At 47.5% G+C, this 25,759-nt stretch overlaps 1 protein-coding gene and 1 pseudogene across 2 annotated transcripts; one reads left to right on the top strand and one right to left on the bottom strand.

Moving 5' to 3' along the window:
• Positions 1-1,553: 1,553 nt before the first annotated feature.
• LOC310809008 (prickle-like protein 2) lies at positions 1,554-12,088 on the top strand (the record flags this gene model as incomplete). The annotated part of the gene is made up of 8 exons (XM_083676122.1): positions 1,554-1,733; positions 6,878-6,991; positions 7,165-7,302; positions 8,116-8,319; positions 8,886-9,072; positions 9,832-9,986; positions 10,163-10,961; positions 11,052-12,088. Exons 1-8 carry the CDS (start codon positions 1,602-1,604, stop codon positions 12,086-12,088), a joined length of 2,766 nt encoding a protein of 921 aa, XP_083532248.1. The 5' UTR covers positions 1,554-1,601.
• A 2,410-nt stretch (positions 12,089-14,498) lies between these two features.
• Positions 14,499-25,759, bottom strand: LOC310807986 (annotated as a pseudogene). The gene is made up of 8 exons (XR_014555095.1): positions 25,259-25,759; positions 24,310-24,393; positions 23,945-24,039; positions 23,361-23,548; positions 23,030-23,092; positions 21,038-21,123; positions 16,815-16,929; positions 14,499-15,171 (listed from the first exon to the last, which is right to left on the bottom strand). The product of XR_014555095.1 is annotated as an uncharacterized misc_RNA (transcript).

Below are 25,759 nucleotides of genomic sequence, written 5' to 3'. Positions count from 1 at the left end.
GTCATAGTGACTGTTGACTGATTCCTATCAGTAGCCAGACTGGTAATAACCGTGCCCCTGGCCACAGCCATTTAATCATTGATGGATGTGATTGCGCCCTCAGTCGCTAATCTGCCCTTTCAGGGCTCTTCGGGCACATAATGTGAAATTACCTTTGATTGGCTGTAACCCAAGAGATTTGCCCTCACTCTCTCAGTGAAACATAACTGAACACACCGGTTCACGCTTTGGCTGCTATCTCCATCTCCCTCTGTTGCTGGGGCAGAACAGAGGAGTTTGTGCAATGACTAACCGCTTCGCGTAGTGAGAGTGTGTTACGTCAAAAACACATACTCACCAGGTCTCCCTGGAGGCCTCTCGCTCTCCCTCTCAGCCTCCGTACAGCGGTGATGTAACAGCTTAGCCTGAGGCTAGGCCAGGGGCTAGGAGCTAGCGAACAGCTATACCTACCCTCCCCTCTAGAGGAATCAGCGTCCATCTTAGGATGAGATATACACGTAAACTATTGCGCTACTGTACCTCATGCAGTCTTGACTCTGATGTCCTGGAAGAGCTGGGCTTTCATGGCGTTGCAGTACAGTAGATCTCTCCTCGTGCTTTGCGTATGTTTTGTGTTCCCAGGGACCCTGGTCAGCTGTCTGCTCGGTGGAAGGAGAGGACACGGTCACAGACCGCGCTGTTTACTGTTAACCTCCTTAAAACCCATGATCTTGTTTTCCGTACAAGGACATTAAAAACAACCCTCCCAAACCTTCTCGTCCCCCGCTCGCCCGTTTGACTTGCCTTGAGAATACAGACACAGACCTATGTTCCAAGGAACCAAGAATCGTCGAGGACCTTTTCAATGGCATTCCAATGATAAATGTTAATCACTGACTTCTTATGGTTCTGTTGTTGTTCAGCCTAAATGGACCCTTTTAACATTAGTGTTCCTACTAAATAGGCAGGTGACATACACAGTAATGGATACCCATTTAGGCTCTCTCTCAAACATGACACAGAATTTCCTATTTGCCCCCTAAATTAATTACTTTTCAATGCATGTTTCTCCCGGTGGCAGCAATATGCAGCAGACAGCTTCTCCTGTTAATCATTCATGCATTAGTAATGCATGCAGCTGTTCTTCTCTCTCCAACCAGAGAGACCCTCCCCACCTCTCTACCTCTCCCCCACCGCCTCTGTCGTCAGGCCTCGGGTCGACTCATGCTCTCGGATGCTAATTCTAATCCATACTCTCATGTCTGGCCAACGCCATGTCCAAAAAGCCTTGCCAGGTCTAATTACAGCTGTTGCCTTTTTTAATGAGGAATAAAGTGTTTATTGGCCTTGAGATTTACACAGCCATACATTTTAAAGCATCAGGCAGTTTGAATACTGTAGAATACTGATGACTAAAACTCCCCTCCCTTTTTTCTCTACCCCCTCCCTCCCTCCTGCTCTCTCCCTCCCTCCCTCCCTCCCTCCTTCCCTCCCTCCCTCCCTCTCTCTCTCCCTCCCTCCCACCCTCCCTCCCTCCCTCCCTCCTTCCATCCCTCCCTCCTCTCTAAAGGAAGATCTGTGTCCACTGTAAGTGTCCTCGTGAGGAGCATGTGGTGACGGCCATGCCTCTGGAGATGGAGAAGACCGTCACTAAGCTGATGTACGACTTCCAGAGAAACTCCACCTCGGATGACGACTCAGGCTGTGCACTGGAGGAGTACGCTTGGGTGCCCCCCGGCATCAGTCCTGAACAGGTACTGGACACATCATATATATATATATATATATACTCACTGGCCACTTTATTAGGTACATCTGTTTAACTGCTCGTTAACGCAAATATCTAATCAGCCAATCACATGGCAGCAACTCAATGCATTTAGGCATGTAGACGAGCTGTAGGTCAAGACGAGCTGTTGAAGTTCAAACCGAGCATCAGAATGGGGAAGAAAGGTGATTTAAGTGACTTTGAACGTGGCATGGTTGTTGGTGCCAGACGGGCTGGTCTGAGTATTTCAGAAACTGCTGATCTACTGGGATTTTCATGCACAACCATCTATAGGGTTCACAGAGAATGGTCCGAAAAAGAGAAAATATCCAGTGAGCGGCAGTTCTCTGGGCGAAAATGCCTTGTTGATGCCAGAGGTCAGAGGAGAATGGCCAGACTGGTTCGAGATGATAGAAAGGCAACAGTAACTCAAATAACCACTCGTTACAACCAAGGTATGCAGAAGACCATCTCTGAATGCACAACACGTCAAACCTTGAAGCAGATGGGCTACAGCAGCAGAAGACCACACCGGATGCCACTCCTGTCAGCTAAGAACAGGAAACTGAGGCTACAATTCGCACGGGCTCACCAAAATTGGACAATAGAAGACTGGAAAAACATTGCCGGGTCTGATGAGTCTCGATTTCTGCTGCGACATTCAGATGGTAGGGTCAGAATTTGGCGTAAACAACATGAAAGCATGGATCCATCCTGCCTTGTGTCAACGGTTCAGGCTGGTGGTGGTGGTGTAATGGTGTGGGGGATATTTTCTTGGCACCCCTTAGTACCAATTGAGCATCATTTAAACGCCACAGTCTACCTAGTATTGTTGCTGACCATGTCCATCCCTTTATGACCACAGTGTACCTATCTTCTGATGGCTACTTCGAGTAGGATAACGTGCCATGTCACAAAGCTCAAATCATCTCAAACTGGTTTCTTGAACATGACAATGAGTTCACTGTACTCCAATGGCCTCCACAGTCACCAGATCCCAATCCAATAGAGCACCTTTGGGATGTGGTGGAACGGGAAATTCGCATCATGGATGTGCACCCAACAAATCTGCAGCAACTGCGTGATGCTATCATGTCAATATGGACCAAAATCTCTGAGGAATGTTTCCAGCACCTTGTTGAATCTAACTACAAAGAATTAAGGCAGTTCTGAAGGCAAAAGGGGGTCCAACCCGGTACTAGCAAGGTGTACCTAATAAAGTGGCCGGTGAGTGTATATGTGTGTGTGGTTTTTTTAGGGCATTTCTGCTTTTTTGGGATAGAGACAGTAGAAATTGACAGGAAGGATGGGTGAGAGAGAGGAGGGATGACAAGATATGTCAAGGGTGGGAATCGAACCAGGAACCTTACGGTTATTTGGTATGCACATTAGCGTGCTATGCCTGGACATATCTCTACCTTCCCCCATGCAAACTTAATTAAATCGATTCACAATTCACCCATCATTATGTAATAATACACACTCACACAGGCAGCCCATCTCTGCACCTAGAAATGTGTGTGTGTAATGTACGCAGCCCTGTGGTTATAGGGATAGTGCGCTACCATCTGTGCCATAAAGGTGTGGTCTTCTTTGCAGCGGTTGTGTGCACTCATTATATGGCAGCTACTCTCCTATCCTACAGATATCATTTTTTATAAATGTTTTTACTAAGTTGCTCATAGGCCATGTAAATACATTTGTAAACTCAAACCTAATTCCGGTGTTTCAATTCCAACATATACAGTACCAGTCAAAGGTTTGGACACAAACTTGCAGAGAGTGTGCAAAGCTGCCATCAAAGCAAAAGGTGGCTACTTTGAAGAATCTAAAATATAAAACATATTATGGTTTGTTTAACACCTTTTTGCTTACTACATAATTCCCTATGTGTTCCTTCATAGTTTTGATGTCTTCAATGTTAATCTACAACGTAGAAAATAAAGAAAAACCATTGAATGAGAAGGTGTGTCCAAACTTTTGACTGGTGGTTCACTTTTCCACTCTACAATTCCACCTCATGTCAATGATACACACACACCAAATGATGAGTCACGTCATGCTCAACAATGCCCAGCCTGGAACGAATTGTACCGTATCGGTCAGAACAATCCAATTATTTGTAGCTGTGTGTGAAGTCTCTTCTGTGATGGGGGCCATTCATTGATTTGCAAACGAGCGGGACAGATGATCGTTAATAGAGAGAGAGAGAGAGAGAGAATTGGGAGAGAGATCCAATGGATCAAACCCACCAAGCATAGAGAATTAGCTGTCAAACATTTCGTGGAGGAGCAAATGTGAAGAAATGATTCAACTGTCGCTGTTAGAGATGATACAGTGTGAGCAGAGAGGTCACAGTCCAACAGAATGACAACCATGACCAAACCATGAGAATGAGCTGGGGACCAATCAGTGAAATGCATTGTTTGATGGACACGTAATGGAATTCTGTTGTTTTCTTTTGGTTCCAGCAGTCTAATATGCTTCTATTGAAGCATAGGAACATGCTTCTATTCTAATAGGAACATGCTTCTATTCTAATATGCTTCATGTCATATATGCATAGATGCTTCTATTGAAGCATATGAACATGCTTCTATTCTAATTGGATAATTACAGAAGTATTTTCTTTAGAAGTGTTTTTTGATGACCTATCCCAAACCAGGCATTTTTGTTTTGTTTTGTTTTTTTATATAACAAAGGCACAAAATATTGGTGTGGACACATATCACTTTTACTTGTTCTTTGTTGTTTGAGGCTCTCCAGATAATGAAGTTGTCTGTTCTGTCTGTGGCACTTTGTTCCAACAGCAGTCTGAAGATAAGCCAGCAGTGGCTGAGATGCATGGTCTCTCATGGTGCTTTGTTAATAGATGACAGGCAAGGCTGATGATAGTTATTTTCTCCAGTCAGCCATCTTGACAGGATGCTGAGGGACGCTGTGGCCTTTCTCTGCGCTGACAGGCGATGAAGACGATTGGGCTGCTGATCGTGTGTTCCCAGTTATTCTTTTTAGCCTCACCTTAGATGCGTATTTAATAGAGGATTTTAGAAATCGTGTTTGTACTGTGAAATGTTAATGCTGTGAGCCATAAGAATGAAGAGTACCCCTCGGATTGTTGTGTACTTGTTGTGAGACTTTTTACCTGAGGCATTGCCTCCGTTCCACCAAGTAACTTTAGTTCAGTGTGTTTAAGCCAAGAATGCCAAGTCCATTTTCTTTCTGGCCCATCCCCGAATAGCATAGAACTGTTAGTCGGGAAGCCACACAACACTCAACCCAGAACATTAACAGTAATGTGAATGTTGTCGGTTGAGGAATGAAAGACACATTGCTCTCCAAGGCTGCATCTGCAGGGCTCTTTGTCCGAGATGCTTTGAATGGCAGCCGTTGCTTTTCAAGGGCAAGGTGGATGGAAGAAAGTACAATAACAAACCATGCTCATAAAAGGCCCTGATGAATTCATTTGAAACTGCTTTCGGATTAGTCTGAGGACGTTTTCATCATTACAGCTCTTAAAAACATTTTCAATCAAACTAATCAAACACAATACAATAACATACAGCTGGATGGTTTCGAGAGGACAGACTGGAGATTGACTGGCAGAATCTGTAAAGAATAATCGCAATTCAGTTCACTAGTAGACTATTAATCAAACCTCTGTCTGCAGTCTGTTTCTACTATAGCCACCTCAGCAAGCGATGTCATGTAGAATGCAGAAACAACTAGAGAAAAGGGACACGCTGTGGTTGGCTACTTAATATAATAATAATAATAATAATAATAATAATAATAATATATATATATATATGCCATTTAGCTGATGCTTTAATCCAAAGCGACTTACATTGCAGTGAGTGCATACATTTTTCAGTATATATGGTCCCAGCGGGAATCAAACCCACAACCTTAGCGGGGTTGGGGAGGGTCGTGGTCTGGTACATGGGGAGGGTCATGGTCTGGTACATGGGGAGGGTCGTGGTCTGGTACATGGGGAGGGTCGTGGTCTGGTACATGGGGAGGGTCATGGTCTGGTACATGGGGAGGGTCGTGGTCTGGTACATGGGGAGGGTCATGGTCTGGTACATGGGTAGGGTCGTGGTCTGGTACATGGGGAGGGTCGTGGTCTGGTACATGGGGAGGGTCATGGTCTGGTACATGGGGAGGGTCATGGTCTGGTACATGGGGAGGGTCATGGTCTGGTACATGGGGAGGGTCGTGGTCTGGTACATGGGGAGGGTCATGGTCTGGTACATGGGGAGGGTCATGGTCTGGTACATGGGGAGGGTCGTGGTCTGGTACATGGGGAGGGTCGTGGTCTGGTACATGGGGAGGGTCATGGTCTGGTACATGGGGAGGGTCGTGGTCTGGTACATGGGGAGGGTCGTGGTCTGGTACATGGGGAGGGTCATGGTCTGGTACATGGGGAGGGTCATGGTCTGGTACATGGGGAGGGTCATGGTCTGGTACATGGGGAGGGTCATGGGGGGGGTCATGGTCTGGTACATGGTCTGCATGGGGAGGGTCATGGTCTGGTACATGGGGAGGGTCGTGGTCTGGTACATGGGGAGGGTCATGGTCTGGTACATGGGGAGGGTCATGGTCTGGTACATGGGGAGGGTCATGGTCTGGTACATGGGGAGGGTCGTGGTCTGGTACATGGGGAGGGTCATGGTCTGGTACATGGGGAGGGTCGTGGTCTGGTACATGGGGAGGGTCGTGGTCTGGTACATGGGGAGGGTCGTGGTCTGGTACATGGGGAGGGTCGTGGTCTGGTACATGGGGAGGGTCGTGGTCTGGTACATGGGGAGGGTCGTGGTCTGGTACATGGGGAGGGTCGTGGTCTGGTACATGGGGAGGGTCGTGGTCTGGTACATGGGGAGTGTCGTGGTCTGGTACATGGGGAGGGTCGTGGTCTGGTACATGGGGAGGGTCGTGGTCTGGTACATGGGGAGGGTCGTGGTCTGGTCTCTGTCTTACAGTAGGATGTGCCAGTAGGTGTGAAGAGGATAAGTAAGAGTGCATCCAGAACGATTAACAGCTGTTATCAAACTAACCGTGTGTGTGTGTGTGTGTGTGTGTGTGTGTGTGTGTGTGTGTGTGTGTGTGTGTGTGTCTGTGTCTCCTCAGGTTCATCAGTACTATAGCTCCCTGCCTGAGGACAAGGTGCCATACGTGAACAGCCCCGGAGAAAAGCACCGCATCAAACAACTGCTTCACCAGCTGCCCCCCCACGACAACGAGGTAACAGAGTACACTGTACACCTTGAAATACAGAGAAACAGAGAAAACACACAGGCCTGCTAGCATGCTATAGCCCAGGAGTAACCCCCCTTCAGCATATAAACAGGGCCGGTATTCTGAAATGACCCAATTTGAAGCCGGTTGATGATGAGGTGTGTTGGTTTGACCCCCAGGTGAGGTACTGCAACACCCTGGACGAGGAGGAGAAGAGGGAGCTCAAGCTCTTCAGTACCCAGCGGAAGAGGGACAACCTGGGCCGAGGCAGCGTCCGCCCGTTCCCCCTCACCATCAACGGGGCTATATGTGAACAGGTATGTTATGCCCCCCCCCCCCCAGGGGCGATATGTGAACAGGTACATTATGCCCCCCCCCCCCCCGTCCTGCCCTGCCCCACCCCAAGCCCCCTGCCGTGCCCTGCCAAACCCCTGCCCCCCCTGGCCTGCCCTGCCCCATCCCGTCCTGCCCCCCACCGCCCCGTCCTGCCCCACCCCGTCCTGCCCCCCGCCGCCCCGTCCTGCCCTGCCATCAGTTTGTCCGCTGACACAAAAACAGCATAGAACAACAACAAAGCTCAAATAGAGACGGTTCAACTGATGCACTGAACTCAAATAGGACAAGACCTGTGCAACAGAAAATCTATTGTTTGTCAGAAAATGAGGTTATCTTGCTCAGCCAAAATGTCCAAATGAGATTGCTGTTTCCCATGCCTTGGCTGCCTTTTGATGTTTAATCAGAAGGATTAGCAGTGGAAACCCTTCAGTGATAAGATCATGCACTTCATATTTTAGAAGATTGGATTATCATTATCTTGGACCTATCATCTTACTGATGTCTATCTCACCCCCTCTTTCCTCCTTCCTTCTCTGTCATTCCTTTTCTCTTTTTCTCTCTCTCTCTCTCTCTCTCTCTCTCTCCCTCTCTCTCTCTCTCTCCTTCTCTCTGGTCTCTCTCTCTCCCTCTCTCTGGTCTCTCTCTCTCCCTCTCTCTATCTTTCTCTCCTCTCTCTCCCTCTCTCTCCTTTTCTCTGGTCTCTCCCTCTCTCTCTCTCTCTCTCTCTCTCTCTCCCTCTCCCTCTCTCTCTCTCCCTCTCCCTCTCTCCCTCCCTCTCTTTCTCTCTCTCTCAGTGTGGGGGACAGATTAATGGCGGGGACATCGTGGTGTTTGCGTCACGAGCGGGTCATGGGATGTGCTGGCACCCTCACTGCTTCGTGTGCAGCATGTGTGAGGAGCTATTGGTTGATCTCATCTACTTCTACCTGGATGGCAAGATCTACTGTGGCCGGCACCATGCGGAGAGGCTCAAACCCCGCTGCACAGCCTGTGATGAGGTGAGCCTGCCTGGGCTGAGAGGACTGGCACGGTCTGGGTCTGTTGGCTGGAGCTCAGAGGAGCCTGATTGGGTTTCAGAGCTGTGTGGAGTGAAAATGAATCTCCTCCTTCCCTCCTTAACTCAGCCAGTGACATTGGCTACCTTGCTGTATCTCATTGTGTCTACATTTCTGCGTGGTCTTCTCAGACACGTTGTTTGTCTCCACTTGCCATCTTTCTTCCTTGTCTCTTTCCTCCTCTCTCTCTCGTTCTCCAAGTAGTCAATGGTTTGTATCTGCTCTCTCTGTGTTTTAGATTATCTTTGCTGATGAGTGTGGCGTCTCTCCCTCTCTGTGTTTTAGATTATCTTTGCTGATGAGTGTGGCATCTCTCCCTCTCTGTGTTTTAGATTATCTTTGTTGATGAGTGCTGTCTCTGTGTCTTTGCTGATGAGTGTGGCATCTCTCTCTCTCTAGTCTCTCTGTGTTGTAGATTATCTTTGCTGATGAGTGTGGCATCTCTCCCTCTCTGTGTTGTAGATTATCTTTGCTGATGAGTGTGGCATCTCTCCCTCTCTGTGTTGTAGATTATCTTTGCTGATGAGTGTACTGAAGCGGAGGGCAGGCACTGGCACATGAAGCACTTCTGCTGTTTTGAGTGTGAGGCCACTCTGGGCGGCCAGCGCTACATCATGAAGGATGGACGCCCCCACTGCTGTAACTGCTTTGAGTCCCTCTATGCAGAGTACTGCGATGCCTGTGGAGAACACATAGGTACAGGCTTATGCACTTCCCTACCTTTTATTCCTACCTTTTGTATTCACCTGTGTACTGTGAAGTATGTGTGCGCACAAACAACCAAATTAAAAAAAATAACAAACGTGATCACAATACAACTTCACGTTTAAAGTGTTTCCCGCAAAAGTAATTTGGAGTGTGGTTGCCAGCAGCTCGTATTACCATCCTAAGGTCTGTGCAGCACACGGCTGGGAAAAGCCATGGCAGAGCAGGGAAATATAATTGGTTGTTATCTACCCTAGAACCAATAACTCTGAGAGAAACTGTGATCAATTCGAACCAGAAGACGCCATGTTGTGTCCAGATGGTGGCTGTGAAAGATGATTAGCTCCCTTGGCTCTGGAGCGCTTCCAATTCAATGTATTCTCATGTTATGAAACCCACCATATAATAGCATTTTTGGTTAAGATCACAAATATCATTCTTCCTCTGAGAAATAAAACTCTAAAATTGTATCTCATTTCCTTTTTTCCGAATATCATTTTGAATCTTGAGAGGTGCACGTTTTTACATATTCTGCTCCTGACTCCGACAGAGCAGATCAACAGAGGACCGTGTGCTTGAGCGCTACAATCCTGCGCTGCAGATAATGGCTTTCAGTCAGCCAGGTGTACCGCTGTTAGCGGGAGACAGCTGTATGCTAGAGTTTGTCTCAACTCGGATGGTTCTACAGACTGAGCCAGCCCAAGGCAAGGTCTCGCCTCCCGAGTAATTAATACCCCCTCTCTCCCGCAGGCATCGACCAAGGGCAAATGACGTACGACGGGCAGCATTGGCACGCCACGGAGGAGTGCTTCTGCTGTGCCCGCTGCAAGCGCTCGCTCCTAGGCCGCCCTTTCCTGCCCAAGCAAGGCCAGATATTCTGCTCTCGCTCCTGCAGTGCCGGACAGGTACGTTGACGTACCCTCGACTGAAATGAATGTACTGTTTTATCAAGTGCTAGAGAGGACACCTCCTCCCCACAGGTGAAATGGTTGCATGTGTGTTTAAGTGGAAGAGCAGGGGAATATTGAATAATAAACTGTATTCATTAGAAACTATCTAACCAATGCGATCCATCAACCAGGACCCAGATGAGTCCGACTCGTCTGACTCGGCGTTCCAGAGCGCTCGCTCCCGCGAGTCCCGCCACAGCGCCAAGATAGGGAAACAGGAGCGCCGGAACACCGAGCAGGAACGCCGTACTGCCGAGGCCCGTCAGTCCGCCCCGCCGCCCATGCCGGACCGTCTCTCTGTTGAACTGGACCCGCTGTCCATCCAGATGGACCGCCTGAGCCTCTCCTCCGGTCAGACCCCCAGCCGAACCCCCAGCCGCACTCCCAGCCGGACCCCAAGCCGCACCCCCAGTCTGAACCAGGTTTGGATGAGTCGGGACGAACCTTACCCCCCTGCTTACGAGAGCTCCCCCCGTGACCCGTCCCCTACCCCCCCTCCACTGCAGCTCCTGGGCCAGTGTAACCCCAGGCAGGGCTACAGCCCCAGCCCCAACCCCCACCCCCCAGCCCAGAGCCCCGTCAACCCAGGGAAGAGGCCTGAGTCCTGGGCTAAAGAGCAGGGCAACACCAAGAGGACCCCCATGGCTGCTCTGAGGGGCCACTCCTTCAATGAGAACTGGATCCACCACAGCCAGGATGAGTTCAGGCCTCCCAAGCTGCGTACCCAGATGAGCTTTAACGAGCCCAGCCAGAGCCAGGGGTTCTCAGACAAGAGGAGTATCAGCCTCCATGGCTTCCAGAGGGACAACCGGCCCCTGCTAGGCAGGACCAGAAACCCCAACAATGCTCTGAGCTTCAATGAGCCCCTCACCCCTCTGGAACAGACCCCCCGTGGATCAATGGACTCTCTCACCATGTCCAACGCCACAGGTAGGCCCACAATGTTCTTGCATCTGGGATTGTAAGATACTGTAGATGACAATGATATGATGTGATATGACATGATGTCATTTTCCACAGGTAACTCACTGGACGGGGTCAGTAAGCGTCAGGAGCACCTGTCCAGGTTCTCCATGCCTGACCTGAGTAAAGACTCTGGCATGAACGTGTCTGAGAAGAGCAACATGGGCACCCTGAGTTCCTCTGTGCAGTTCCGGAGCTCCGAGTCTTTGACCTCCTCTCGACCCTACAGGAACATGGATGCTCCTGTTAGAGTGGGGTACCCCCTCCAGTACTGGGACACCCCCCAGCCTCTGGCCTTCGAGGGGAAAGGTCGCGTGGGCCTGATGGGCAGCAGTGGCAACCTGCGTCTGGCCCCCATGAGTGAGAGAACCCCCCGTCTATGGGCCAATGGGCAGGAGCCCCAGCAACAACAACAACAACAACAACAACAACAACAACAACAACAACAACAACAACAACAACAGCCGCAACAGCAGCCGCAACAACAACAACGACGACGCAAACACCACCGCGGTAACCATGGCAGCAGTCACCACCGCAGCAGTCGCCACCACCAGCGCTCTCGGCGTTCGCGGTCCGACAACGCCCTGCACCTGGCGGCCGACCGGCCCAGCCACATGGTGGAGCTGCCACACCGCCGCGTCCAGGAGGACTACGACCGCTACCCCTCAGCCGGCCGAGCGACCAGGGACCTGCTGGGGCTGGGGGGGCCGGGGGGGTACCGACAGCAGCCCTACCGGCCCTGCCCCCGCACCACCTCCGACCTCACCCTGCAGAACGCGGCCGGGGGAGGGGGCCAGCCCCTGGGGCTGGGGGGCCAGTACTGGGGAGAGGGCTACGGGGAGTGCTCCAGCTGCTCCTCCTCCTCCGAGTCCGAGGACGACGAGGGCTACTTCCTGGGCGAGCCCATCCCCCGGCCCGTGCAGCTGCGCTACCTGAACAACGAGGAGCTGCGCCACCGCTACAGTCCCACGGGGATGGGGGGGCACCACGGACCCCTGCATGGCCAGATGCACGGCCAGATGCACGGTCAGCTGCATGGTCAGCTGCACACGCGCCAGAGGAGGAAGAGCAAAAACTGCATCATCTCCTAGAGCTAGGGAGGAGATGGGGGTGGGGGTGGGGGGGACGGGGACGGGGACGGGGACAGGCGACAACAGAGAGAGAAGGGAGATGGAGTGGGAAGGCAAGAGTGAAAGAGAGTGTGTGATGGGGGGAGGGGGGGTGCAAAATAGAGAGAAAGAGATAAGAAGGAAAGAGAGAGAGAGAGAAAGAGAGTGGGAGGGTGAGAGTGAAACGGGAGAGTAAAAGAGGGTGTGTGTGAAAGGGAGAGTAAGAGAGTGTGTGAGGGGGGAGGGAGGGAGGGAGGGAGGGAGGGAGGGAGAGGAAGGGAGAGAGTGATAGATAGAGAGGCCCATATTTGATGTGTGTGAGCTTACACAACTGCCTCTGCACAGAGGGTATTGTTTGTGTACACCTACACAGTAGGATATAATTATAACAGGAAGCTTACACAACTCTCATGTTTACAATGATGGAAGGCACAAGCAGAACAGAATGTGATATTGTTAATATATAGCGCAGGGAAGGTCTCTGCAAATGATTGGTAAACCGTGTGTGTGTGTGTGTGTGTGTGTGTGTGTACGAGCATGTGTGAGCGTGACCCTACTACAGATAAAACGGGGATATCCATAAAGGTTCATCACCGCAGTAAATCTACCACCTGTTTTTCTAACTAATTCTAGAATTCATACAAACTGGATTTCATGCATGAATTAAACGCTGAATGTTAACAAGGCAAAAACAAAGTAGGCTAAATAGCTGGAATTCATGCTGGAATTCATGCAGGGGATAGATTTACTGAATTGTTTAATGAATAACCCAGCATGGTTTAGTTTACACCACAGGTGTACAACAGCAGCACCAGGACCGAGGTAATTGCTGGTTTCACCTTGTAACTCAACTGAGTGGACTTTCTCACCAATCAATAACTTATAATCAATAATTCACATCAAGTGGAGAAACAAAAACTCGGGGCTTATTCAGTGGGATGCATTCGGAAAATTGCCTACAGCAATGTAACGTACTGTATAGAGGTGATTTGATTCTTTATTGTTCACGGAAGAGAATCCCCATCTATATTACACGACGCATTCCTACATCATGTGAACATCTGTGTCATGTACTGTAGCGTCCTTCTGATCAAGCCCCTGCACACGCCTCAGACCTCTCAACCCAGAGCAGCCTGTTAGCGTGCCGTAGACTAATCAGGGCATCAACCGGTGATTGTTTGCGTGACTGTGGACGATGTATGTGTGTGTGTGTGTGTGTGTGTGTGTGTGTGCTAGAGTACGTTCTGTGTCGTTGTTTACCTCAGTGGAAACCAAGAGCTGCTGGATTTACTGTTGGCTAGCCCACCCCGTTATTACCCAGTATAGATAGTCTGTTGAACCCTGTGCTCCACATAGCCTGCTCTCCATGCTTTACCAAGGACAGCATTAGCATCTCCTTGCCCATTCAGGCACAGTAACGTCCAGTATAGTCTCGTTTTCTCTTGCAACATGCTTCGTTTCTGACAGTTACCACTAGATTACTAATAATCATGATGATGATAATAATAATAATAATAATACCTGTTAAATGTATATACAGTAAAAGATTAAAATGTTATTTAAGTCATGGATGTAGTACTGTAAATGTTATGTACATATGGTCCTAAATATTTATATATATTTTGTATCTACAGAATCATTATTTGTATAACATTATGTAGAGATAGAAAGGCTTGCATGTTCAGTTGTTGATGTTGTCTCATATTGGAATTAAAGTGTATTTCAATAAACAATGAAGGAATCGTGTCTCTGTTCTTTCCTCAGTTTGATTCAGAGTTGCAAGTGGTTGGTTGGTTGGTTGTAGCAGAAATCCCATGTTCTGTGTTGGTTCGGTTGGTTGGTTTGGTTGATTGACAGTTCCTCTCCCTCCTGACGTCTCTCCGGACTCTGGAGTACAAACAGCATCTGTTCATGATCCTTCTGCCTAGACTGAGTAATTACCTGCTCCGTGATCTCACATCAATAGGGACCGCTGCTGCCCAAGAACAACCACATCCAAGAACAACTGGCCCCTTCTCCAAGTCCCTACCTTACTACAGATCTGGAGAGACTGGATAGGTGGGAGCGGTATAGTGATGACCATATTTCTGACACCCATCAGAAGGGGTAGTAAAGTTAAGGTAGTGGATTATTGTAAATAGATGCAATTCATGTAGGATTTTCTTTTCTTTCTGGGAAGAAAGGGACACATTCACCATGCCTTTATAGTTGTATAAATACCATGCAAGGTATAAATAAAATGATGCTTGGCCTGTACCTATACCTGGAGGAGGGGTTGATTTTGAACTGGCCATCACAAAACTGTATCAGACACTGGACAAATCAGAACAAATCAAGAACATCAGGTACATCAAATGTTTTGTAAAAAAATAGTTATTGTAAATAATCATCCTTGTATATATATATCAAAACAGTTTATTTATATGTACAATAATCATACCATTAATTACTAAGTTCCTTTTACGCTTAACAAGAGATGCACAGGGGCTTGAGGTTCCTCAATCACGCTTCAGTAGTAGACAGAGACAGAACTGCAGTATATCTTTCCATCAAATCGTCAACAGCAATATTAAATGTTCACAACCAACATAAATAATGTTGTTCCAGTATCAGTGACAGAAGGCAGGCCAACGCCGGGTCTCCAGCAGGCTGAGCACCAAGGGTGACTTTGACCTGACTGCAGACGAGGACAAACCAGCTCATGATGATGACGACGACTCGGGCCACTAGAATACTGTACATACACATGTACACATGCTGTACACAATCATCATTTAGACCACACTGGGTAGAGAACTCCCTGGAGTCTAGGACCATCTGTGTGTAGACAGGTGGTTCAGGCAGGTAGATATGTGTGTGTGTGTGTGTGTGTGTGTGTGTCACTAGGGAGATGGTTCTTTGGCATCATACTCCTCTATAAACTGCTGCATGGCTTCCACACAGCGCAAGCCGATGTCCCTGAGGTTGTCCTGTAGAGAGGCCTGGATGGAGCTCTCCAGAGCCGGGTCCTTGGATATCAGCATCTTCACCACCACACCGAACGTATCACAGTCCTGGTGGTACACCTGCAACACACACACACACACACACAACGTATCACAGTCCTGGTGGTACACCTGCAACACACACACACACACACACACACACACACACACACACACACACACACAACGTATCACAGTCCTGGTGGTACACCTGCAACACACACACACACACACACACACACAACATTGTTCTGTATAATACCTCCTGCCTTACTGAGGAGTTTAGCACAGATGGTCTAAAGATATCTTGGTTAACTCAATTACCAGGGGAATGAGTGAGTGAGTGAGAGAGAGAGAGAGAGAGAGAGAGAGAGAGAGAGAGAGAGAGAGCATAGAATGAGAGAGAGAGGGAGGGAGGGAGGGAGGGTTGGTGTAGAGAGTGGGTAGAAAGAGAGGAAGAAGGTAGAAAGTAAGTAGAGAGAGGATGTAAATAGAGGGGGGGGGTGATGAGAGTGAGAGTGAGAGGACATAGAGAGAGAGAGAGAGGGAGAGAGAGGAAGAGAGGAGAGAGAGAGAGAGAGACAGGGAGAGAGGAGAGAGCCAGTGCTGTGAATGATCCTCAGAGCTCAGGGGAGAGGTCTCATCATGTGCAATGCCATTACCACAGAGTGAATTCAGCAGTCCAAGGCAGTGCTCACATGCAGACAGCTGTTCACATTGCATGTGATGCGTGTGTGTGTGTGTGTGTTACTGTAGATGGCTGCATCAGCTACCTGTTGCCAGTCTGCTTTCTCAAACAGCCTACCTTCTCTAGTAACCATGGAGATGTGAAGAGTAAGAGAGTCCTTCTCTTCAGTCGAGTGGATCGAAGGACAGACACACACACACACACACACACACGCACACACACACACACACACACACACACACACACGCACACACACACACACACACACACGCACACACACACACAGCACGCACGCACGCACGCACGCACGCACACGCACACCTTCATGTGATTTACCGTCTCATCGAGTCTGCGGCTTGTATTCAAACACGTGTATGAAAGCTATTGTGAGACAACAGCACTGTCCTGATGTGGTGAGTCAGAGCGATTGTGCCAGAACCTGGACAAACCACCTCTCAAATGAGCTGCGTTTGTTGTTGTTGTTTTCATCACTTTGAACAGAATGAACCTGAGACGTGACGGTATCAGAAGATGCCTTGTCTCAGCCCTGACGAGTGGTAGATGACTGTGTATTGAACACCGTAAAGCAAAGTAATTAAATATCCTCCCCCCCTCCCTTTCTTTCTCCTCTCTGTCTCTCTTGTCTCACACCCCCTCTGTGTTTCTCTCTCTCTCTTCGTTTTTTCAGTGTTTGCAGTGCTGTACCTTCTTTATCTCGCTCCTCTCCCCCCCCTCCCCCCTCCCTCCTCCCTCTCTCTGCCTCCCCCCCCTCCCCCTCTCTGCCTCCTCCCCTCTCTCCTCCCTCCTCCCCCTCTCTGCCCCTCCTCCCCTCCCTCCCGCCCCTCTGCCCCCCTCCCTCCTCCCCCTCCCCCTCTCTGCTTCCCCCCCCCTCCCTCCTCCCTCTCTCTGCCTCCCCCCCTCCCCTCCTCCCCCCTCTCTGCCTCCTCCCCCCCCTCCTCCTCCCCCCCCCCCCCCTCCCTCCTCCCCTCTGCCTCTCTCCCCCCCCCCACCCCCCCCCTCCTTGACAGTACCATACCTCTTCAATCTCTCTCCTCTTCTGCTGGATGGCTCTGTTTCGTGCGGCAGCCCGGCTTAGAGCGTAGGGGAGGTCCCTCTCTCTGCTGTTCCCTCCCCTCGTTCTCAAGAGAGACCTACAGAGAGAGAGAGAGAGAGACACAGTAGACAGACAGACAGACAGACAGTCAGCCTGACACACGGACACAGTGACACAGGCACTGACATTTTGACAGAAGAAAAAGCAGCACTGTTGTCAACACTCACTATCACTATTACTATCACTATCACTATCACTACCACTACCACTACCACTACCACTACCACTACCACTATCACTATCACTATCACTATCACTAACACTAACACTATCACTATTACTATCACTACCACTATCAGTATCACTATCACTATCACTACCACTATCACTATCACTATCACTATCACTACCACTACCACTACCACTACCACTATCACTATCACTATCACTACCACTATCACTATCACTACCACTATCACTACCACTATCACTACCACTACCACTATCACTACCACTATCACTATCACTATCACTACCACTATCACTAACACTATTACTATCACTACCACTATCAGTATCACTATCACTACCACTACCACTACCACTACCACTATCACTATCACTATCACTATCACTACCACTATCACTACCACTACCACTATCACTACTACTACCACTATCACGACCACTATCACTACCACTATCACTACCACTGCCACGACCACTACCACTACCACTATCACTACCACTACCACTACCACTACCACTATCACGACCACTATCACGACCACTATCACTATCACTACCACTATCACTATCACTATCACTACCACTATCACTATCACTATCACTACCACTATCACTACCACTATCACTACCACTATCACTACCACTATCACTACTACTACCACTATCACTACCACTATCACTACCACTACCACTACCACTACCACTACCACTACCACTATCACTACTACTACCACTACCACTACCACTATCACTATCACTACTACTACCACTACCACTACCACTATCACTACCACTATCACTACTACTACCACTATCACTACCACTATCACTATCACTATCACTACCACTATCACTACCACTATCACTACCACTACCACTACCACTACCACTATCACTACTACTACCACTATCACTACCACTATCACTATCACTACCACTACCACTACCACTACCACTACCACTACCACTACCACTACCACTATCACTACTACTACCACTATCACTACCACTATCACTACCACTACCACTACCACTACCACTACCACTACCACTACCACTATCACTACCACGACCACTATCACTATCACGACCACTATCACTACCACTATCACTATCACTACCACTATCACGACCACTATCACTACTACTACCACTATCACTACCACTACCACTACCACTATCACTATCACTATCACTACTACTACCACTATCACTACTACTACCACTATCACTATCACTACTACTACCACTATCACTACCACTATCACTACCACTATCACTACCACTACCACTACCACTATCACTGCACTACCACTATCACTATCACTATCACTACCACTATCACTATCACTACTACTACCACTATCACTATCACTACCACTATCACTATCACTACCACTATCACTATCACTATCACTACCACTATCAGTATCACTATCACTACCACTATCACTATCACTACCACTATCACTACTACTACCACTATCACTACTACTACCACTATCACTACCACTACCACTACCACTATCACTACCACTATCACTATCACTACCACTACCACTATCACTACCACTATCACTACCACTACCACTATCACTACCACTACCACTACCACTATCACTACCACTACCACTATCACTACTACTACCACTATCACTACCACTATCACTATCACTACCACTATCACTACCACTACCACTATCACTACCACTATCACTATCACTACTACTACCACTATCACTATCACTACCACTATCACTACTACTACCACTATCACTATCACTACCACTATCACTACCACTATCACTACCACTATCACTATCACTACCACTATCACTACCACTACCACTATCACTATCACTACCACTATCACTACCACTATCACTACCACTATCACTATCACTACCACTATCCAAATACCAGTGCAGCATTTATTCAGTGCCTCATTTACTTATAACTGATTAGGAAAGCAACAGTTGGGATGACTGAATCACGCATTAATGGAATGTAAAGTAATGCTTGGAATGGAATGAAGAACGGTATCAAACACGTGTGTGTAAATGGAATCCTCATACTGTTCCATGCATTACAATGAGCCCGTCCTCTGATTTCTACCTCCACCAGCCTCCCCTGATGCATGTTCTAAACCCAAATAGTTTACCCACCCACAATTGCAGTCGTGATGGTGTTGCACTTGAAGCACTGGGGGTAGTAGCTGTCATTGATCATTTCTCAGCAGACAGCTTCATATTCAACAGCCACTGTTCAGTATGTTCTTTTCTTTTTTTTTTTTTACAGTACATCAAAGGGTGACTGAACCAGTACATCTACTTCAGCTGCATTCCTTCCAACAGCATTGGATACATTTCCAAAGTCAAGTTTTACCCGTATTCCTTTGACAACACAGTGAATTACTGACAACACTGTCTGAACAACATGTGACGGTGTGTCTGCCTGGCCCACCATTCATAGACCACCTGACTGCTATCGGCTCCGGTAGTTAGCTAGCTCTCGCTCTCTCTCTCTCTCTCTCTCTCTCTCTCTCTCTCTCTCTCTCTCTCTCTCTCTCTCTCTCTCTCTCTCTCTCTCTCTCTCTCTCTCTCTCTCTCTCTCTCTCTCTCTCTCTCTCTCTCTCTCTCTCTCTCTCTCTCTCCCTCTCCCTCTCTCTCCCTCTCTCTCCCTCTCTCTCTCTCCCTCTCTCTCTCTCCCTCTCTCTCTCCCTCCCCCCCTGCTGCTCTCCTCAAGGTTAGAATGCAGCCAGCGTTGGAATCATCAGCCTGGTTAAACTGAAGGAGACAACCCCAGTGCTCTCCTCTCTCTCCTCTCTCTCCTCTCTCTCCTCTCTCTCCTCTCTCTCCTCTCTCTCCTCCTCCCTCCGGGTCAGGCCACCCAATTATCCTGACGTTCAATTCCACCCCTATGTGCTGCACCTGTGCTCCCGCAGTCCTTCCTATTCCCCATCACACCCAGGGGCACACACACACACGCACACACACACACACACACACGCACACACGCACACACACACACACATTCAAATAATCTCTGAAAGCAGACAAGCAATATGAATTAAATTTTCCACAGTGTGGACTGTGTGAGTTTTTGTGTGTGTGCGTGTATGTATGTGTGTTTGTGTGTGTGTGTGTGTGTTCTCTCGATAAATCTTGTTGACAGCGAGCAACCGTGACCCAAGAGACACACTTAGATTTATATTCAATATGAAGAAATGTGTCGGTACACACACCTCCCTGTGCAGTGATTCTGCAGTCAAGAAAGTGGGGCAGTATTTTGTGTCGTAATATCAATCGTTAAATGTATTCTGACGTGCTCACTATTGGCTTCCCTCGTTCAGGACTTGGGATTCTATAAGGGGTGGGTTAGGGTTAGGGTTGGGGTTGGGGTTAGGGTTGGGGTTAGGGTTAGGGTTGGGGTTAGGGTTAGGGTTGGGGTTAGGGTTGGGGTTAGGGTGAGGGTTGGGGTTGGGGTTAGGGTGATGGAATGTGAAGGAAAGAAAGAAAAAAGGGAAACCTTTTTTAGTGTTTTAGACCACCACCACCATACACTTGGGGGGGCAGTTTCCCGGGCACAGATTAGGCCTAATCCCAGACTAAAAAGCATCCTCAATGGAGATTGTCCATCAAAAGTGTGACGTAGTCCAGGACCAAGCTTAATCCGTGTCTGGGAAACCTGCACTCTTGGAGTACAACAACAGGTTGAGTATTAGGGTAGGATAGTCATCCAGTCACCCCATAGAGCAGACAGAGAGGTCCTCTGTGGCTCAGTTGGTAGAGCATGGCGCTAACAACGCTTAGGTTGTGGGTTTGATTCCTGCTGGGACCATATATACTGAAATGTATGCACTCACTGCAATGTAAGTTGCTTGAGATAAAAGCGTCAGCTAAATGGCATATATTATATCATATATTACAGAGAGAAATGAAGGAATGCAGACTTACTGTGAACGATAGAGGCTGCTTCTCCTTCTCCTTCTCCTTCTGCTTCTCTCTCTCTCTACTGGAGCTTGTAGAAGACCTGGGAGTACCTGGAGATCAGACAGATGACACGTCTCCGCTCAACACAGCACAAAACCCCAACAGCTTCTGACAGACGGGGATATATATGTGCTAAATGATGACAGCTGTCATCTGTGGTGAACTAGAATATCTTTGCTAACATGGCTGATATCTCTGATGAACTCCAACATCTCTGATTGATAGTAGGACTACTCCGTAGGGTCAAGCTGTGATTGGAAACAAACATCCCTGTCTCTCTCAGGCCTCCTCCTGTCCACCTCTCTGGCACTCTTCAATCAGTGGGAGAGTTATTGTCTACAGACAGCGGGGGCTAAAATGAATGTTTCTTCAAGAAAAATACATTGGGTGTAGGGTTGCAAAGCGGCAGAAGGTTTCTTGATGAGGTTATGTTATTGAATGGATAATCTGGAGCAATGTAACATGAAGCACATGCTCAATGTTACGTCACGCTTCATGTTACAACCTTACTCAATTACAGCTCAAAATGTAAACTTAAGTCAGTGTGCTTAAGAACTCCCATTTCTCATAAATTCCCGAAATTGAAAATTCCCGGAATTGTGCAAACCCTAATTGGGCTGATTTTAGAAATCTGCCTCACAACGTTTGACTGCAGTGTTTCTACGTGAGACGATGGCTTTGTTATGGCTCATTATATACAGCTGGCTGTATGCCCAATCCTCTCTCTCTCTCTCCTATCTATCCTCTCTTCTATCTCCTCTCTCTCTCTCTCTCTTTCTCTCACACACTACAGCGATGAGTCACCATCATAGCACATCTCTCAGGCACATAGAGAAACCTGTTCCTCACACACACACACACCTCCACAGTACTGCAGTCTGCGCAGAGACAGAGCAGCTGACTGAGCCGGGAGAAAAAACCCCAACCAGCATCACCACAGTGGAAAGCTAAGACACAGCTCAAAACACCAACGAGATGAAATGTATATGGTTTCTGTAGCACACAACAGGCTAACAGCCCTCTTCAGGCATTTCAAAGTCGGTCAAGAAAAACACAACAGCATGACAGAGGTAGAGACTGACATTATAATTGTTGGAGACTTAAGAGCACTACGGTAACGGTCTCACCAAACAATAATAATATGCTGAAATCTTTAGAACATCTTAATACTGCCGGTTAGTGACTCATCAGCTATTCACTGGCATAAGGCTCTATGTATGTCCTCTTAACAGCTTAGAACTCATATAAATCTACAGCACACAGACAACTAATTCAATGACCATCAGGTGCCGAGGTGATGCAGTCAATACGGCAAATTAATCATCTGGTCAACGCCACAGAAGACCTAAGCGCTTGGCTGACTGGAATGACTGGCAGCCTAATGCTATTCATTGCACGGTGACATAATAATGCTATTATGATGCCTAGCAGAGTAGATGAGACAGAGAGATGTGCGGATAGTATTCTGGAATATTGATGTGCTATTGCCAGGTGACTATTGACCATCTGGAATGATGATGAGCAGAATACATTCCAAACGTTCTGAATGCTAATCGGAATGCAAATGTTGCTTGGAGCTGAGCTGGAGATGACATGACCACTGCTTGCCCATACTGCCCTCTGATGGACACATGATGATGCTCGTACTTCCAAGATGTCAGCTACAGTATACACCGTGTAGTTATGTGTATTTGACAGTTTTCCCTTAATCATTAAATGTAGGGTATTTACAGTTACCACATACAGGTAGTATGTGTAAGTACAGTACCAGTCAAAGGTTTGGACACACCTTCTCATTCAATGGGTTTTCTTTATTTTTTATTGTTTTCTACATTGTAGATTAATATTGAAGGCATCAAAACTATGAAGCAACACATATGGAATTATGAGGTAAACAAAAGAAGTATTAAACAAACCAGAATATGTTTTATATTTTAGATTCTTCAAAGTAGTCACCTTTTGCTTTGATGACAGCTTTGCACACTCTCGGCAAGTTTGTGTCCAAACTTTTGACTGGTACTGTAGAGTGGAATTGAAACAACGGAATTAGGTTTGAGTTTACAAATGTATTTACATGGCCTATGAGCAACTTAGTAAAAACATTTATAAAAAATGATATCTGTAGGATAGGAGAGTAGCTGCCATATAATGAGTGCACACAACCGCTGCAAAGAAGACCACACCTTTATGGCACAGATGGTAGCGCACTATCCCTATAACCACAGGGCTGCGTTTTAAGTAAAGCTGCAGCTGTTCCCACGAAAGTGGAGCAAGAGCTTCAACCTACTAGCTTGGTCTTTGAGCGCAGCGGAGGAACTCCTCTCCAGGTTCCTCTGCTCAGAATACCGGCTGTTGGGGGCTGGAGGTCCTAACTGGTCTCTCCAGTGGGCCCGTGGCCGCTGGCTGAAGGAATTAAACCTCTGGAGCCCAAAGCTGAAGGCAGGCTTTCGGAACATACGATCATCCCTTATAAAACTGCACAGTCAGGGAAAGAACAGAGAGGATAACGTCATCATCATCATCATCGCCCTCATAGAACTGATCAATGAGAGAGACTAAAACATGAAACAATAATTGATCAATGCACTAAGGAAGTAATGGACATAGGAACAACGGAATAGCTATTTGTCAATGCCCCCCTCCCCCCCCCCCCCCCCCCAAGCACTGTCATCATCATCTTCTCATGACGTTAGGTCAAAGGAAAGGAAAGACGTCAACTTTTCATCAGACATACAGTATATAACAGAATAAAAAATGAATGAACAAATGAATTCATTCATTCATTCATTCATGCATTCATGCATTTAAAAACACAAACCGTGACAGTATACAAAATTCGCTCTTTCCTCTGAAAACCTCTCCTCGTCTTACCGAGGTCTGAAGAACCGTCCCCGAAAACCTGGTTTGAATGAGCCCGTAATTCTGGGTATGGATGGACTGAGTCTTCTGAACGGCCTTTTATCATCCTGGAAGGGGAATGAAAGTGCGTGTTGTGAGATAACACTTATGAGCTGAACTGTTATGCCATAAAAGACGACAGACACATTCAACGTGTAGCTGGGTCAGTGCCAACAACGTAGAACATTGATTCTGATGGACATGTTTCTGTTTCTGTTTGCTGCAATTATATTTCTACATTTGTACAATGTTGCACGTCCTCGCTGAGTCAGCCCTTGGTGTAAACTACCGTAGCCTGCCACCCTGGCTGTCAGAGATGTCAAAGTGGATGTGCCGACCTGTGGGGCACGTTTTAAGGGGTTCGCAATCGGCCTCTTGACACCTGACTCCTCGCTGCGTTCTTGGTGCCGCATCATGGAACTCTGGAGAGAGAGTTCAAGTTCAAGTTCAAGTTCAAGTTTATTTGTTACGTCTCATAAACGAGTGCAGGGAGTAAACTTCTTGGGCTCGGTTCCTTGACAATGCAGCATACAATACAAATAATACAAATAATACAATAATACAAATACGCAGTAGTGCAATGAGGTAGGACAAGACAATAAGTGATAAGTGAGACGGTTGGACAGTGACGATTGTTGGGGACACAAGACAATAGACATGACACAATTGCAGCATAAATAGTAGAGTAAAAAAGTGGCATGTGTCAGTGTTGAACTTCAGTCAAGTTGAGATCATAATGTTTTAGAAAACATGGAACTTACTGTAGACCTATGTGTTTGTGTCTGAAGTGTCAGGAAGCTACCTACAAAGGTGTCACTTTAAAACCTTTAGTGGTGACACACACACACACACACACACACACACACACACACACACACACACACACACACACACACACACACACAGAGAGAGAACAGGGTGCGAGGTTCACTAGGGGTTCCGCATGAGTGGTGTTATTCTGACCAATTATTTAGCCTACCAACAGCACCTGTCCCATACAGCAGCTAGATTTCTAAAACAGTTGTTTCTTTTGTAAACGAGGCATTGTGTAACTGTACAAAACACTGCAGCAGCTAGCCTCTTACCACCCAGGAAGTGGAGCTAGCAGAGGGAATAGATCATTTACCGTGGTTAGACTCACATAATGACAGTATGAAACCACAACGAGGGCTCGGTGTACAGACCTGGCAGGGGCACGATATGGGAACACAAACTAGGCTAGATGTCACGTAAATGTCACCACCAGAACAGAACGTAAACAGGAAAAAGTGTTGTTGTTTTTTTTACCTTGCCTTGCTGAGTCGTGTCGTGTGGACGTAAATCCATTGGTTTTGTTAAAGGTTCTGGCGTTAGGTGTTTTTTTTCTCGGACAGATTGTTGTCACCACCAGACACAGTCTTATCAGGAAGTTGTGTGGTGGTGTGCTCTATCAAGTTAGTTTCATTGCCACTTTTTGATCTGGCGAGAGAGTTGAATTTTACTTTCGATTTCAATATTTCCTACGTGTAGGAGTGTCGAAATCACCTCAAGGATATCCAACTTGTGCTTTGCAAGAGAGCAGCAGGTCAAGCTGTCGCCTAGAGAAAGAACTGAAAGAATAAATGAGTGCAAACAGTGCAATACGGAAGTCATACGTACAGCTGCACGTTGTATATTGCATTCAAATAAGCTTAGCAGTTCTTTCGAGTTTCATCAAGCGTGAATTGACCTCATTGACGTCAAGTACCTCAATGAGCATGTACGAACCGACCTGTCGAGGGTCGAGACATATTGCGCCCCTCCCGTCAC

This window comes from Argentina silus (assembly GCF_951799395.1).
Source record: "Argentina silus genome assembly, chromosome: 8".
Taxonomy (NCBI): Eukaryota; Metazoa; Chordata; class Actinopteri; order Argentiniformes; family Argentinidae; genus Argentina; species Argentina silus.
This window is presented reverse-complemented; position numbering and strand designations above follow the sequence as displayed.